The sequence below is a fragment of the Branchiostoma belcheri genome, unplaced genomic scaffold (assembly GCF_001625305.1).
Source record: "Branchiostoma belcheri isolate BF01 breed outbred unplaced genomic scaffold, Haploidv18h27 scaffold8, whole genome shotgun sequence".
Taxonomy (NCBI): Eukaryota; Metazoa; Chordata; class Leptocardii; order Amphioxiformes; family Branchiostomatidae; genus Branchiostoma; species Branchiostoma belcheri.
In genome coordinates, this window is record NW_017804464.1 from 1,612,839 (window position 1) to 1,629,640 (window position 16,802).

At 40.5% G+C, this 16,802-nt stretch overlaps 1 protein-coding gene across 5 annotated transcripts in view; it reads left to right on the forward strand.

Annotated features, from left to right (window-relative positions):
- The window catches only part of LOC109486249 (minor histocompatibility protein HA-1-like), a 47,587-nt gene extending 36,981 nt beyond the window's left edge, over nucleotides 1–10,606 (forward strand). For 2 of the 5 annotated variants that reach the window (XM_019789985.1, XM_019789989.1), the window contains 13 exons: nucleotides 434–611; nucleotides 1,019–1,179; nucleotides 1,644–1,829; nucleotides 2,256–2,450; nucleotides 3,144–3,224; nucleotides 4,109–4,272; nucleotides 4,638–4,718; nucleotides 4,909–4,990; nucleotides 5,398–5,588; nucleotides 5,933–6,011; nucleotides 6,785–6,835; nucleotides 7,522–7,621; nucleotides 8,152–10,606. In XM_019789985.1, the coding sequence (XP_019645544.1) occupies nucleotides 434–611; nucleotides 1,019–1,179; nucleotides 1,644–1,829; nucleotides 2,256–2,450; nucleotides 3,144–3,224; nucleotides 4,109–4,272; nucleotides 4,638–4,718; nucleotides 4,909–4,990; nucleotides 5,398–5,588; nucleotides 5,933–6,011; nucleotides 6,785–6,835; nucleotides 7,522–7,621; nucleotides 8,152–8,855 (2,253 nt within the window). In that variant the 3' untranslated portion in view covers nucleotides 8,856–10,606. Of the gene's footprint in view, nucleotides 1–21; nucleotides 66–433; nucleotides 612–1,018; nucleotides 1,180–1,643; nucleotides 1,830–2,255; nucleotides 2,451–3,143; nucleotides 3,225–4,108; nucleotides 4,273–4,637; nucleotides 4,719–4,908; nucleotides 4,991–5,397; nucleotides 5,589–5,932; nucleotides 6,012–6,784; nucleotides 6,836–7,521; nucleotides 7,622–8,151 lie in introns of all 5 variants that reach the window. The other 3 variants (XM_019789986.1, XM_019789987.1, XM_019789988.1) reach the window with 3 other exon arrangements.
- The last annotated feature ends 6,196 nt before the right edge of the window (nucleotides 10,607–16,802 follow it).

Sequence of the window (16,802 nt, forward strand, 5' to 3'; positions counted from 1 at the left end):
ATGACAGTCCGATAGACAAACATGGTACATCCCACCCCATCAAGGCCTGGGCACACTCACCACAGGTATGGAGGATAAACTGAAAGTTGCTTACAGCACCGGAGGCATTTTCACTGCATTTTTACGAATTTAATGAAAGAACATAAAATTTCCAACAGGTCTGGGAAGATTGCTGTAGTATAACCTCCCACATCATGTTTTATTAACTACATGTACGTCGATGAATATTAGACATCCATGTAATGAGATACACACAGAAATTTTTACTCAAGCAACACTCTCTCACACTCACTAGATTCTGGAATACTGGTAGTAGATGTTACTTAAAACGTCTGACAGTTTTCAAAATCTATCCAGTTATTTGAGTAATGATTTTCTTTGTGTAATTTGAACACTGTACATAGAGCCATTTTCCTACATGTATGTTCCACAGGCTATCCCCGGTAGTGACACAGACAGTGCCAGTGGCAGTAGTACCAGGTCTTTGGATCCCTCACCGTCAGCGAGTCCCGGGGACCCGCCCAGGAAACTTCCCCGTGCTCCGTCTACAGGCACCATGTCGTCCGGAGACGAACTCATAGATGAGCAGGAAAGCCCAGGGATTGACCCCAGTATGTTTTGAACTAACACATACATACAGAGTACAGTCAAACTTGGCTAAGATGACCACCCAAAAAGCATGGCAACAAGACAAGACAGAACAAGAAAACTGCAGCAAAATTTCCACCCATTATACAATAGACTGCCCCATATACCCAAAGTGGCCCCAAATCATAGTGCAATAGTGGTTATTTCCATTAGTGGCAAGGCTCGTGTTTTTAAAAACTTTATGTCGAATACAGCACAATATGACCTTATACATTTGTTTCGTTGTGAACATTGACTTATTGAATGTCTCAGGCATTATAAATCCGATAGCCTCATGTATCAGAAGGCATGGGAGCCCCTAAGTCTAAGTGCAAGTCTGGCATTACGACTGTTGTCTTTATCACATCTAACCTGACTACTGTTTCATCAGGGTTCATCAGTGGTATGACCCCCGATGCCTCCCCTGGACCCTTCCGTAACCTGGTCCTGTCCAAGGCTGCCCACACACACCAGTTCAGGAAGCTGCGTACACCCTCCAAGTGTCGGGAGTGTGACAGTTACGTCTACTTCAACGGGGCAGAGTGTGAAGAGGTAAGGGCTGCTTCTGTTGGTGACTTACATGTAGCTATTGACATCAGTAAGAAATGATGGTTTTGTACTTAGCTGGAAAGTTTATCTGTGTTGACAGAGTGCATTATTTCAGTCCATACCATAGGTATAGATGAAATATTGTTTTTACTCATGTAGTTTCTTCTCCTTCTCCTGCCATTTCTTATAAAGGATTCAATTTCTTCATTTTTGGGCTGAATGGCCTGAAATTTGGTATGTGGGCAAATACCCTCAGGCATCTTTTTTAGTGTTTGAATACAGGCTTTTAGAATTGTTTTATCTGTTTTTTTTTTGCCATTTTTAAAAGCGAGTCCTTATGTTGAACTGATCCGACTGACACAACTCTCTGTGCCCTCCTTGACAAAGACTGGTGTTTTACATTTGAAACTTTGGGTAAGAGTCCTGATGTTGAATTGGTTCAATTGACAACTCTCTGTCCCCTCCAGTGCATGCTGGCATGCCATAAGAAGTGTCTGGAGACCCTGGCTATCCAGTGTGGGCACAGGAAGCTGCAGGGGAAGCTGAGCCTGTTTGGTGTAGACTTCCACCTGCACTGTAACACCATCACACAGGTGCCCTTTGTTATACAGAAGTGTATCGAGGAGATAGACAGCAGGGCCCTCATGGTCAAGGTGAGACAGTCTTGGTTTGTTGGACATCTCAATCCTTCTGCCACAGTCTACTTCTAAGATGATATACATCGTACAGTACAGATACTGTAGCACCTCGGCAGAACGTACTGCACCTACACTAACCCTGTAATGTATTGTGCATAGCACTTAGGCAGAACGTCTTATATAAGGTCGTATTTGCGTATATAAGGTTGACATCCCGGAAAAAATATCGTCTGTAACAGACAATGCAATGAATTGCATGATTTGAACAACTTCTGCACAAGTGAACAAGTTAACGGGGTGGCTAGTTTAACACGGAGTTCACCGGGCCTCCATCCGGGTGATTTGTAGTGAAAAGATATTACACCATGTCTTTAGATAGTAGTTTATCTCTAGAATTCCATGCTTTTTCTCATGTATCTATTGTTTCTCTATCGGTACCAGGGTATCTACAGAGTAAATGGAGTAAAGTCTCGTGTTGAGAGACTGTGTCAGAGTTTTGAGAACGCGGCTAACCTGGTGGACCTGTCCAACTGTCCCCCCCATGACATCGCCAACGTGCTGAAACTGTACATCAGACAACTCCCCGAACCACTGCTCACCTTCAGACTCTATCCTGAGTTTGTCAAGGCAGCCAAGGTAGTCTTTTCACTTATGTACACTTGACATATTTAGGGTTTTATGAATGGTTTATTTCAACACTGTCGCAAACATGGCTGCCAGAATGGCTAAGTTGTCTTGTAACATAAAAACAATTCAGTAACAGACATCTTCACATGTAAAACAATGTATACAAAATTTGCCGGGTTTTAGGAAGTTTCCATTTAGTACATGCAAACGTACATTGTATACCACTTTTACTGGGTACGGGACCATTTCTGGATTTGAGCATTCATGTAAAGGCAGCCTATGCAATTTCAAGGCAGCAAAACTGGATCTTTAATTTTTTTAAAGAAGTAAGTTTAATTTATCTAAGTCCTGTTCCATAGCATACTGATATCTGTGAGGCAAAAATGCGATGTCACTGACGGAAAATGGTAGCTTGTTTTGTATCGTAGACTGACTTATGGGTGGTACCCAAAAAGTTAAAGATGCTTCAAGTACCTTGTTTTTAGCTATTTCAAATGCTTCAAGTATGAAATGATGGCAAAAATGTGCCAAGAAATGGCAGTTAATATCAGACAGATTTCTAAAAGTCTTACATCAAGGTTCATCATTATTTAACATCTACATTTCTGCTTGTTTTAAAAACAAACAAACAAACCAGAAAACATTGGGTAAGACTGTAAGAATATTCCTAGCTATGTTTGAGACACCGTGTGACTGTTCCAGGAGTACTTTCTCAGTACCAAGTCCAGTAGGGTACTGTTGACTGGATCCACACCCAACCTTACGGAACTGGACAGGAACAAGGTTGTACCATGTGCCAACGACTTGCTTGTGGTGCTGGTGTTTGGGATAAAATGTTTGGTGTGCTGGGAATGTTAATAAGCTTGCTGGGGGAAACTTTGGCACTCTAAGAAGGAGCAAGCTTTTGCAGTTCTTGTACATTTCTTTATCCTTTTTTTTTGCTTTCCTCTTTGTGCATTTCTGGTCTTTTTAAGGTGGACACAAAGAAATAAAGTACTTGCAGAGTTACAATGTACATGTATTGTTTCCCTCTGTGTTTGGTGGTCTGGTGCAGTGGTGTTTTTGTTTTGTTATGTTTTGTTTACTTTACTGGGTGCTGTAACACTAAAATATACATACATGTAGCATCTTCCACTTTGTCTGGGTGAGCACTGTGCACTTATGCAATGCACACAGTGTACACAATTGCACACATGTACAGCTACAAATGTAAAATTGAACCTATTTGAAAATCGTCAACTGTTCTTTAATTCCCGAATAGCAACTGTACAGTAAAATCCATTTAATTTCTTTCTAAGTAGATAATGGCAATGTGTAACTGTAAGTTTCATGTGTATGATGAATTTCCTCCCCAAAAATATAAAGTTGAAACAACTGTGTTACAGTCACAAGTCAATTGTCAGTTTACAGTATTCCTCTCTACTATAATGAAACTACAGGTGGCATGAAATGGGGACTGCAGGTACAAAATGTAGTATCTACACATGTACCAATGTCAGTGATGCAAATAGTTGGTGTCTACTGTGTTATACCTTTTCTCAGAAACACATCTAAGCATAGTCCCCTCCAGTGTACATTCTCATGTTGGACTTAAAGTTACTAACTACATGTATGTAGAAGTTATGTACACGTAAGTTTATGTGACATTTCTTCCTTTCCTCCTACAGGACAGTCAGAGTAGTTTGAGTACCCTGGTGGCCAGTGGGAAGGGTACAGGGAACAGTCTGACCAGTGCCCACAATACCGCTGTAGCCACCATGAGAGAACTGGTCCGGAAACTCCCCAAACCTAACTTCAACACAACAGCACTACTCATGCACCATCTCAAGAGGTGGGGTCTTACATGTACATAATGTTGTAGGCTTCCTAGATTGTTCTGAACTTAATTAGCTTGCTGAAGCTGAATGTTGGCACAGCACAGAACTACATGTATGATACATACTTCTTAGGCTGAAAGGGAAAATTCTAGAAGTGCCAAGTCCATGAGGAAGTCCATGTCATTCAGAAAATATAATATAATGACATATCAGTGCCTCTGCAAGCCACTGCCCGGAGGTGGTGTGTTACGCCAAAGGTTGGTCATATCTTTTAATTTACAGATGTGTTTACAATGTGCTTTGTCAAAAAGGATGATCGATGTTCAAAGTTTTTAAGAGATTTGACAACTAGCTCAAGTTGTCTACTTGTATCCTGCAGGGTTGCCGAAAATGAGGATTTGAACAAGATGACTGCCAGCAACTTGGGCATCGTCTTTGGACCAACTCTTCTCAGACCAAGGTACGTTTGTTCACAGATTATTTCTCATTGTTCTGGCTTTCTTGCATTGGCTGTGATGTACATATTAAGCATGTGATTGAATCTGTGTTGTTTGTTTGTTTGTTGGTTTATTCGTATCAACAGCAGCATGACTGGCAGCCGTGATGTACAAGGCAATTTCATTGTTTAACCTTGTGTGTTCTCTCCACAGTGAGACCCATGTGACACTGTCCTCGCTGGTAGACATGCCTCACCAGACACGTGCAATAGAGCAACTCATCACAAATGCAGAGGTACGGCCGACGAACTGTACATCCTTCAGTGTGAATGTTGTCAGAAAGTACTGTGCCTGTGCGAAACATTATGTATTATGCATAGCACTTTTGGCAGAACATCTCGTATTCATCTATTCAAGGATGACATCCCGTCAGTAGTTTTCAGATGTTGTGTTGGAAAAGATATCGTCTACAACGGAAAAAAATTCTGATCAACAGGAAATAGGGTTCCAGAGGGTCAAGAAATTTTCCCAGGGGAACATCCTTGCATTGTCTATGGCACTTGACATGATGTTTTGAGATGACAGAAAATAATTTCAGGTTGGCTAGAAGACTGAGTTGTGGATTTCTTTCTTTATTCTGTATTTCAGGCATCCATGGTCCATATAAATAAAAGAAAACATTTTTTCTATTTTTTACCACAGGAGATCTTCGGAGACCTGACAGACCTGGGGCTGGCTCCTCCCAAGGAGATTCCTGCTACACCAGTCGAGGTCATCCCATCGGGGGAGGGGGGTGCCGGCAGGAAGGACTCCAACCCAGAGGACGAGCCCCAGGGTGAGGGGGACTCTGGGGAGACCCAGAAACAAGTCCCGGAGCAGGGGACCAAACCAAGGTGGGTCATATGTTCCAGAGTTGTGCATGTGTCTGTTAACTAAAATGTGGCCACAGAACTGAGATTCAGTAACTGTACAGGTTATCAAACATGTTTATATGTATGGAGGTGTGGCTAAACAAGAAATACAGTCCTAAGGGATAGAAGAAATCAGTAAAACAGGAAAATGAGAACATACACAAGTACACACTTGATTTCAGTCCCAGTGATTTACCCTGCTTAGAACAAATAGAAAATTTGACTTATCTTAGTAGTTGATACTAGACTGTTAGAACTTGTAGTTCCTGTTAACCTCACTAGAGGGCGTTGCAGACTGATGACTAAGTCTTGTAATGTTGCTGTAGAGTCTCCAGTGAGAATGGAGGAGAGGACTTGCTGAGTCAGCTACACAACCAGGACAGAGTGGAGTCCCCCTCAGAACAGGTCAGTAACACTGTTACACTCTTCTCACTCAGGATTTGTCATTCTTTACAAGCACGTCAGCAGAACATACTAGCCCTGTCTCCATGGTTGTATTCAAGAATGGCATCCTGTCTATAGTTTTCAAATGTGCTGGAAAAGACACTGCCTGCAACAAGCAAAACTTTGATGCAAAGTTGACCATACATCCAAACAAAACCATTAAAAAATTGGGTTTTCATGCAGATGCAGTACATTCTGTTGACATGCTCTTCTTACAGAGGTTGTTGAAACTACATAAATTAGTGACTTCTTCTCGATACCTTTTTTGATGAGGAATAGAAAGTCCTTCCTCCTGATTTGCTGTAATCATTTGTGTATTCTGTGGTGTTTCTTCTTTATCTTCCTGTCCATCAGTTTACATTCCATATTCTTGTCCTTGCATGACATCACATGATCTGTTCCAGTATTCTAGCCAGCCTGAAATTTTTCCATCCTCTCAATTTTGTTGACATGATCATTCTATTTTAAAATATTGACCCTCCAAAATACTATTTCCTGCATTTTGAGGGGCAAAATTTGCTGACAGACATGTAAGCTTAGTTAAAAATTCCCTCAAAATATGGAAAAATTGATGCTGGCTAGAACACTGTTCTGTTGTCATTGCTTGTATTGATACTCACTCCAGATTAGTCCATTCCCAGACTGGGGTTGGTAGATAGATAATAAGTCCCCTGACATGACTGTGTACTGAATGTGATATGTACTGTCTGTAACACAAACATGTACCTGTTCAGATCCCACAGACGAGTGTGTCAAGCAATCAGAGAGTCTTGAGAAAGAAAAGGGTAAAAAATGCTGCTCCGGCAGCTCTTGTGTTTGGTGGTGGTATTAGTGGTGGTGGAATTAGTCATACATATACATGTAATGTTAGAAGTAAACAGTGATAGACATAGATTATTACAATGAGTACATGTAGGTTACTGAGACCGTATACTTAGTGATTGCGGGGATCAGGCATACTTTTCCTTTTGCCAAACATGTACATCTGTGTCTGTCCAACACACATGCATCCTTCTAGTCACCCTGATAGACAATTCTCCTGTCTTATACCACAAAATGAATATTTGTTTTTCTTCCACAGTTCCGCATGTAGAATTCAACACATTTTATTATGATGTCTTTTTTTTTCACATGTCAGCATCTTCATACATAAGTTTAACACACATTACAGATACCTGTTTAAAATTAAAACAAATCCCACTGGCTTTCCGTACTACTAGCATATTCATACTGTACCATGATACAATTTGATCCAATAGTATCATTAATTATAGCTCTATTGTAACTGTGCTTTGCAACAGTGTTCCTTGTTCCTGTATTTTTCCATTGTAGATTATCCAGCATTATCTGTAGTCAGGTACATGTATAGCCATTCTATCTGCTTAGTAGGTGGCTGAAAAGTAGTATTATATGGCATAAGCTGCTGGTTGTGGTTTGCTGCTGCCCCTAACCTGGCATGTTTCCTCCCCAGGGAGTTCTTCTACCTGGCAGTATGAAGCTTGATGAAGAAGGCAGGAGGGAAAGTTTAGAGGACAATTTCTCTGGCTTGGTGGAGCTTTCCATGGGCAAAGGTATCAGGGCTTTATCTGCACTTTGGGCCACACCAATTTGATAAGCTGTTTCTCTCTTTATTCTGCAAAATTGTGAAACAAGAGTGAAAAAGCAACAACAAAGCCAAGGAGATTTTGAAGACTTCCCCAAAATGGTCAAGGCAAATGAGAAGAAATTATTAAAACTTTGCTGACGACTTCCATGACCAAATTTTTAGGCAACTCTGAGAAACACCTAATTGATTTGGTGTGGCGTAATTACATGTGCTGTATGCGCAGGTTAAGGAAGTTAGATCTATATCTGCAGTAAGCCATCTGCAGTAAGCCATCAGCATCAGCATCGTCGTTACTGCTACCATCTGTCGCAGTAAGCCAAATGGAAGCGTAATCTACCACTTATCATATCCAGTATTGTAGTAATAGTATTATACCGGGTACTGTGTTGTGGTATGTGCCTGCAGTCCCTATTTCCAGTATAGAAGTCTGTATTACCGGGTATAATGTCTTATCTTGTAGGAGGATCTTACAGGTTTGCCTTTGTTTCTACCTAGACAAGGCCGACTCTCCCAACAGCCTGGATGCCAATGACCTAGATGACCTTGACCTTGACCTGCCGGACAGCTCCAGCAGTCCTGTCCCCCCTCCCCGGCGGAAGTCCAACCTCTCCGCCGAGTCCATCCCGGTGACTCTGTCTCCCTCCGCTAAAAAGTACGAGGTGAAGATGAAAACCGACCAGGACTCGCAGACCGATTTCTCCGCCGACTCCAACGATTTCCTAACGGAGGAGCAGAAGCGCTGCTCGATGTACATGGCCGTGGATAACACGGGCGGCGTGACGAGCGTCCCCAAGTCGCTGGCCCGGAGCAGCAGCGCGGGAGACTTCAAACTGACGGCGAACCTCCCGCTGAAGTCGCCCCTCCTCAGCTCCTCCGCCCTCCCCAGTAGACCCACCGTGAGCACAGGTCTCCCCAAACCCAACGCTTCAACACCTGCCGGGAAAACGGGCACGAGTTCGTCCTGGTCCGCAGGAACACCGACCGCCAAAGGACCGCAGCAGAAATTCTCCGGTTACACGCCGACGTCGTACTCTCTACTCCACTCCGCCAGGTACAACATACCCGAGCTGAAGAGCACCTCACCGAGTTTGTCGCGAGTTAAAAACGTCGGGCCAGTGGGCGCCATTTCACCGGACAGTAACGGTAGTAACAGTCCAGATGGATCCAGTAATGGCCCGAGAGAGCCGCGATTTGTGTAGGAATTTTTATGCAAATAGAGGAGAAGCTTTGAGCGAGCAATATGACACGTGTTGATTGTTTAGGGGACCTGTAGAAAATGGAAAAGCTATTATTGTGAAAGCGACTATTTTGGGAGAACTGTACATTGTCATTCCACAAATTACAATGTCCATGGATATTTCTTGTGCCTTAGACAACAAGGACTTTCAGACAAATTTGTACTCTAGTGTTGGTAACGTATTGTTATGTCGAGTTACAGTAGAGGTTTCATATTCATAATGCAGAAAAGACAACATTTCAACAATAATTGGATGCTAAGACAAGACAGATAACACTATTTTTGTCTAAACTTTTCTACTTTTTATGTTACATGTACTTGCTATAAAAATATCCTTTGATATTGATACACCTTTGTATTTGTAAGGAAAAAAGATTTGGAGACCAAGTACATTCTGCATTTTTCATAAAATGCATTGTACAACAATGCATCCTTTGTGGCCTAAGTATACAGCACAAACCTATCATTTTATACTGGCCTATGTACAAAGTAAGTTTTTACCACTTTAAGTACCATTTTGTATATAGATTTATATATGCACTGTATGGAACTGTATCATAAAAATTTTAATTCTTGCAATACCATGTCCAGCATAAACTCTAGAGGTTAGTTGTGGACCTGTATGCATTGTTTGGAAAGCTAAGGTAGCCCGTTGAGAGTGTTTTGTCCAAACTTATATTTTGTAAAATTATGACATAGGAAATGTTTTGAAGCATAACTGTAGTACTGCCAAGTTCTGAAAAGCCCACCAGTGTTTGAAGGCAATACTAGTATTTCCCGTGCTTGTGCAAAACCACCAAGTTACTTCTCAATCTTGATATGCACCTAACATTACCACTACCTCAGTGTCTACTGTACTGAAACATGGAGTTGCCAAGAAAAAGCTGACAACATGTTAGGTCCCGTGTATCCATGCTCTAGTATATTTCAGTGGCCGCTAGTTTTCTTTTTTGTTGGAAAATAAGACTATCTGACTGGCAGAGAGAATTCTAGACACTTTCGGGGAGAAACATTGTTGCGGATAGGATGTAACTGCCTTCCACATCTTTATTCCATGACATTCGCTATACTGTCAGTGTGTAAACCAAGTAATCATGGAAAGCTTATGCTGTATGTTGTAGAGAGAGATACACTGTGTTTGAAACGGAATCGCAAAATGCTGTGTGTCCAAAGAAAGAGCTGTGAGATTGACATTACCTTTCATGACCACATTAGGTAGCATTTATTTACCGTTAGATGTTTGGGTAGGATGACAGAAATGTTTGAAGCTGCCATTCCAAATGCGCATTGTGTAAGCAAGCATACAGGCAATGGTTTAAGTCAGGTCAATACAGAGAGAGAGATGTTGTTAAGGTTTTGTTGGTTGTGAATTTTAACAAATACAATGTGATCATTCCTGTAAGAGCTGGTATTGTATTGTAGGCTTCAGTAGCTTTGATGAAATGTTCTCTGGAAATAGAATGTTGGCATAGAAACAAAATGTCAAGAGAAAGGGTGGTAATTAAGAGAATTTCGTCAAGTTTTGTTTCAAGGGTAGGAAGAGACGGAGATGGTGACTTGATTTTATTGGGGTCATGTTTATTATTACAACTCGTATAACTTTCAATGAAAGTGAGGACGACTTTTGTAGATACATTTTTTATTCACTCATTTTTGTCTACCACTTTTTGTAAAGAAAACACTAATTTATCCTGTACAAAAATAAATCCATTTATTTCAGAAAAGTTGTTGTCTACTTGATTGATTGAGGCTTTGTTAATTCATGAAATACATCGAAGTGGTCTACTTTCATAGAATATTTTATTCTACAAAACAGTATCTGCCATACGGACTGCTTAAACCTGGTAGTCACCAACTAAATTTTGATTAGTATAGTTTTGAAAAATATTAAGGCCGCAAATGGCATACTAGTACTGCACAACCAAGTTTATATGCCTGATTTGTTCAACTAGTAATATGTCAGCAATTCGTTGACAGAAAAATAACTCGGATACTATCAACGAGAAAAAGCCTTACCTTGTTTTGGAGAAGCAGCCATAACTCTTACACGAGAACAAAAGACGATTACCGGGTAATGAAGCAACAAATGTGAGTGGACAAGCAAAATTGCCAATCTGAGGTACATTCTGGTCACGGTTCAAAGGCGCCGACTAGTGGCTAAAAATATCATTGCAACTTCGGCGAAGCCAAACCGCGTGCTGCACACGGTCTAAAAGCGCCGCCTTGCGGCTATAAATATCATTGCAGCTCAGATGAGTCGCGAATTCTGCCGTAATCTTTGCAGTGGTGGCCGTGAACCTGAGGTGTTTCAAAGCAAACGTCGTCCGGCTGGTTAAATACCTAATTATCTTTTCTAGCGGCCGGAGTTCGCCTCAATGAGCGCTTATTTACGGCGGTTTTGGCGGAGATTTGTATCGGGGGGAGGGGGCGGTAGCTGGTGCCGTACCGCCGCGAAATTTAGCGCTCAAACGTCTTCCTAGTCTGTACACAGGAGGCTAATACAGTACCCCCAAATTTGACGCTGCTAAAATTGCACAAAGGAAACGCACTGCGTCACGCTTAGTGGAGGAAGTGCTTTGGTTTTTAGATCGACAATCGGATATACTGTGCATTATTTGGGTACTTGAGGCATAAATGTGACCTTTTCAAGCCCCAGGTTGAATTTGACCTTAGAAGGTTAAAGTTCATTATAAATGTTACCCTGATTATCCAAACAATACCAATACAGCATAATATAGCCGATTGTCGATCTAAACAACATAAGCGACTTTTATTAGTCAATAACTCGTCTTTATTGCTTAATAAGGAGGAGTAAACGCAGTGTAGTGGGCCTGTATGACTAAACCTTGTTTTGTAGAAGCAGCCATAACTCTTACACGAGAACAAAAGACGATTACCGGGTAGTGAAGCAACAAATGTGAGTGGAGAAGCTATATTGTTATCACGAGGACCATTCCAATCTGATTTACATTCTGGTCACGGTTCAAAATCGCCGGCTAAAAATATCATTGCAGCTTCGGAGGAGCCAAGCCGCGTGCTGCACACGGTCTAAAAGCGTCGCCTTGCGGCTAAAGATATCATTGCAGTTCAGGTGAGTCGCGAATTCTGCCGTAATCGCTGCAGTGGTGGCCGTGAACCTGAGGTGTTTCAAAAGAGACGTCATCCGGCTAGTTAAGTACCCAATTATCTTTTCTTGCGGCCGTAGTTCGCTTCAATGAGCGCTTTATATTTGCGGCGGTTTTAGCGGAGAGCTGTATCGGGGGAGGGGGGCGGTAGCTAGTGCCGTACGTCGCGAAATTTAGCGCTCAAACGTCTTCCTAGTCTGTACACAGGAGGCTAGTTACAGTACCCCCAAATTCGACGCTGCTAAAATTACACAAAGGAAGCACACTGCGTCAGGCTTAGTCGCCAAAAGGTAATTCGAAAAAGTGCATTGGTTTTTAGATCGACAATCGGATATACTGTGTATTATTTGGGTGTTCGGGGCATAAATGTGACCTTTTCAAGCCCCTGGTTGAATTTGACCTTAGAAGGTTAAAGTTCATTATGAATGTTACCCTGATTATCCAAATAATACGAATACAGCACAATATAGCCGATTGTCGATCTAAACAACATTAGCCGCTTTTATTAGTCGATAACTCGTCTTTATTGCTTAATAAGGAGGAGTAAACGCAGTGTAGTGGGCCTGTATGACTAAACCTTGTTTTGGAGAAGCAGCCATAACTCTTACACAAGAACAAAAGACGATTACCGGGTATATTTGTAAGGCAAATAATGGTATAATGATAATGGTGTTGGTCTATTACGTTATAAAGCTTAGAAAAGAAATGCAAATTATGATGATTCATTAAGAAATGAGATCACACCTGTGTCTAAGCTAATCTGATATAATTATTTAATTGACAATATGAAAATTCTGGTAATCTTTTGTCAGGTGCAGGACCACGCTTCAGGAAGACAGCCAGTGCACATGGAAGGGAGAGAGCTCCGGTAAAATTCGTCTTGGAAGACGCGTTACGTCCGTTTTAGGTGGTGAGTCGCACTTAACATTGTCCTTTATATTGTCGTTGCTATTTAAACCGAACTTATTGTAATGAAGTGAAGCTTAAAAACACAGAATGGTGTGAAGTATTGATTTAGAGGGGGTTTAAGCGTGCACTTAGTAAAACGGCCGTTAAGGGGCGCTTTTTCAGAGCCGCATTTTTCAAAGATTATTCACCTTTTACTACCTTATTTTATCAATATGTAGCCTGGGTACCATCCTACTTGTATACCGGGGCTCCCACACTCGCTTCCCTTCTTAGGGAAGCGAGTGTGGGAGCCCCGGTATACAAGTAGGATGGTACCCAGGCTAATCAATATGAGCTGTGCTTAAATGTTGTTTGACTGAATCAGATGTTTGAAATGGATTTCATGTGCTGTAATGGTAACCGTTCTGAAATGAGGTATTTCATGTCTGATTCAATTTGCCATTGGCTTTGATAGTAATACAATTTTGTATTGCTGTTTCTTTTGTCAACCTGTGTGTTAACTTTTCATATTGATTGTTTTGATGTATAATATTTTATGTGACATGTATTTTATGTGATTTTCTATGGTCATGATATTCTATGTGTACCTTTTCTTTAATGTTCTATTAAACAAAGCATAAAGCTCAACTCAGACCCCAACCCAAATCAGGTTTTTAGAACTTTAACAAATGATGTGACTATTGCAATGTATCATGCGCTGTGAGTAGTTATATTTAGCCTGTGATCTTTCTTTACACCTTAGGCTTGACATTGTGGGATTTGTCAGCTATCCTGTGTTCCTGTCCATATTCTTGGAGGACCCGCCAGTGTTTCTGAGGGACCTGTCACCTATCCACGAGACAAGTCTCAGAACATTGGACTTGACTGTGAGTCTACTTTCATTTATGAACTCTTTCAAAAATTGGGTCTGCATGCTGCGATGCGTAATCAGCCGCTTTAGTTTTGCACAACGGGACGCCGGGTCGTTCTATTCACCATTAAACGTAATGTGTGTAATAAAACATCCAGCCTGTACAATTAACTGAAGCGTAATACGGGGTCGTTGCTCTGCAGAATTTCGCACCTTGCTATTTGCATAATTTAAAGTCGAACAACTCTGATTTAATGTCAAGTGTAAATCGTGGCCACTGCCTTACAAAAGTTAGCGTGCTAAGCGTGATCAGGACCTTCTATGCAGACCCTTAAAAATGACAATGAAAGATGTTGGGAAAGGGCATGCATGTTTGCGATCCTCAGAATTTTTTGTTCTAAATGTCATTGTTGAAACTCAAATAGGACTGGCCCTCCCTCCTATTTGTTGTCATTTCTGAAAGAGTTCACATTCCTAACTACTAGTAATACCTAGCTTAAGGTTGTGACTAATATTTTATTGCAAATATGATGGAGAACACAGTACATTTTCCTATTGAGGAGAGCACTTTTAATAATTGTTTTTCATTCTGTATAGCAATGGGATATGTTTTCAACAGCATTTGTGATCAAACTGTTCCCTGATATCTTCTTCATTATGATCCACGTCCACCCTTTTAGAAAACATTTCTATTACAACAATTGTCCTTAAATTGAATTCACGTGAAGAAAAAAATCTATATGGTGACACAAAACAATCGATAAAGCAACAATTAACAATGTTAACGGAAGGCAAATAAAAGCATTCAAAATGGAAAATTATGATATAAAAGTGAAGAGACATTTCATAATGCTCATGAATTCTAGCTGTAATGTTTACTGGTGAAGATAACATGCACAGTCAAGATTTGGCATTTGTTGGTATCTGACAAAATTGTTTTCTGATTTTTCAATGTATGACAGTGCAAATGCAAGGTTTATAACTTTCAAGGAAGGTCCAGAATATAATGTGTTCAAAACAACCACAAAACTTTATTTTGATTCCCTCTTTTTAAAGTCCTTTACTAGAAAAAAAAACATTATCCTTTGTGTAGAAGAAAAATTCACATGATGAAACATTCAAAGATGAATAATGCATTATTATTATCAAGCACTCAAACACGGTAAAACATGGTTGAAAATTAGATGAAACGAAGACATTTTTGTGATAATCATGATAAAATGAACAATTCTTTGATGAATCATACAGTAATATCCACTCTGACCCGGAGTGCTCTAAATCTGTATAAACATGTGATTTTACATACTTTGCTATTATATATTTCCACTGCAACGTGCTAGCAATTATGAATTTGCAAAAGGCACACAAAAAACATACAAATCTAGCCTCTGATTTACCTAAAATTGTGTGTTTGTCTCTGGTTGTCAAATAACAAGCAGGATCATTGAATTTCATATATAACAAAATATACAAATTTAAAACACATTATAGGTGTTCCACAAACTCTTTTGAAGCAATGATGGAGTCGATTTCTGGGGAAATACTTTTGGTCTCATAATGACTGTTGGAAATATGTCCTATTTCTGTACAGAAAATAGAAAAGGCAATGTTGTGCTTTCTTTCTGTAGAGTGAAATGTACTACAGGTAAGCTGTGTGTGATGTTTGAAAGGGTCTCAGGAATGGAGTTACGGAATCAGCAAAACAAAACTCTTCTTGCAAGGATTAATAATTACTCTGTAGCTGCTTTCTACATTTTTGTAACTTTTAATGTAGCCAAGTCACAGATATTTTAGGTAGTATAACTTGAAACAGTACTTAAAGTGATAGGTTGATAAAGTCCAGTGACCAGCAGGTATGGCCTTGTCAGTGGGTCAGGATCCGGCTTTACCTGGTCCCGGTGGTCTCTGCAACAGATAGAACATTAACTTACAAGGATCACATACTCTCACTTTCGAAGTTAAAAGTAGTCATTTAACAGGTAGACAGGCTGTTGTAGGCTTTAGATGTAGTCAAGTCTCAGTGAGAGGTCCAGTGACCAGCAGGTATGGCCTTGACAGTGGGTGAGGATCTATTTTCCCGGTCCCAGTGGTCTCTGCAAAAGATCAACTTTAATACGAGGATCGTATACTCTCAAGTGACTTTCTGAGTTAAAAGTAGTGTGTAATTTGTTTTAGAGAATGAACACAAATGACCACTCTGGGACCATCCTTGTTGTACGAATCTGATATTTTTTGCTGTAGTCATGTCCAGACTGTGCTCCTGTTTATTATTCCTAAGTTACATAAATCAAAGTTGACAGTATTACTTCAATCCAAATGACCACCTAATACCCTGCAAAATATTGGCCCTTGCCCAACTGAGCTAAAAATCCTGACCACCACAAACAAATACAAACAGGTGTCTCCTGAATTTCTGCGAAGTTTCCATGCTCTACACGCTTTTAAAGTTTTTGGTCAAAATATCTCGAGGTATATTTTGCCCAACAAGGGTACTTAAAAAGCGTGTACAGCACAGAAACTTTACAGAAATCCAGGAGACACCAGTCCTATTTGTACTTGTTTGTGGTGGTGGACTTTTAGCCAGTTGCACAAGAGCCAATATTTTGAAGGGTGTTTAGTTGTCATTAAGGCGGATCTGAAGTAAAACTGGCCACTTTGATTTGTAAAACTTCAGATTGATGAATTCAGAACTCAGGATTTAATAATAAGCATAATCTGAACATGACCACAGCAAAAATGTCAGATTTGTGCGGCAAAGACAGCCCCATAGTTGCAGGTAAAAAGATACATAACTGTTGAGTGAGAGGTTTTATATAGTTGACCTGTTATGTAAAAAAGCTTCCTAATTGAAATGTAGCCAGTGTTTAAGTTACAGAAGTTCAGGCAGTCAGTAGACAGTTTTCAGTGTTAAAGTGTGAAAATTTGGGAAAGTAGTCTGAAAGAACTTTGGGTATATAGCTTTTGTTTTTGCTGATTCCTTGTGAAGTCTTTTCCTGCCAAAAAACCAACTAATGCACCCTCACCT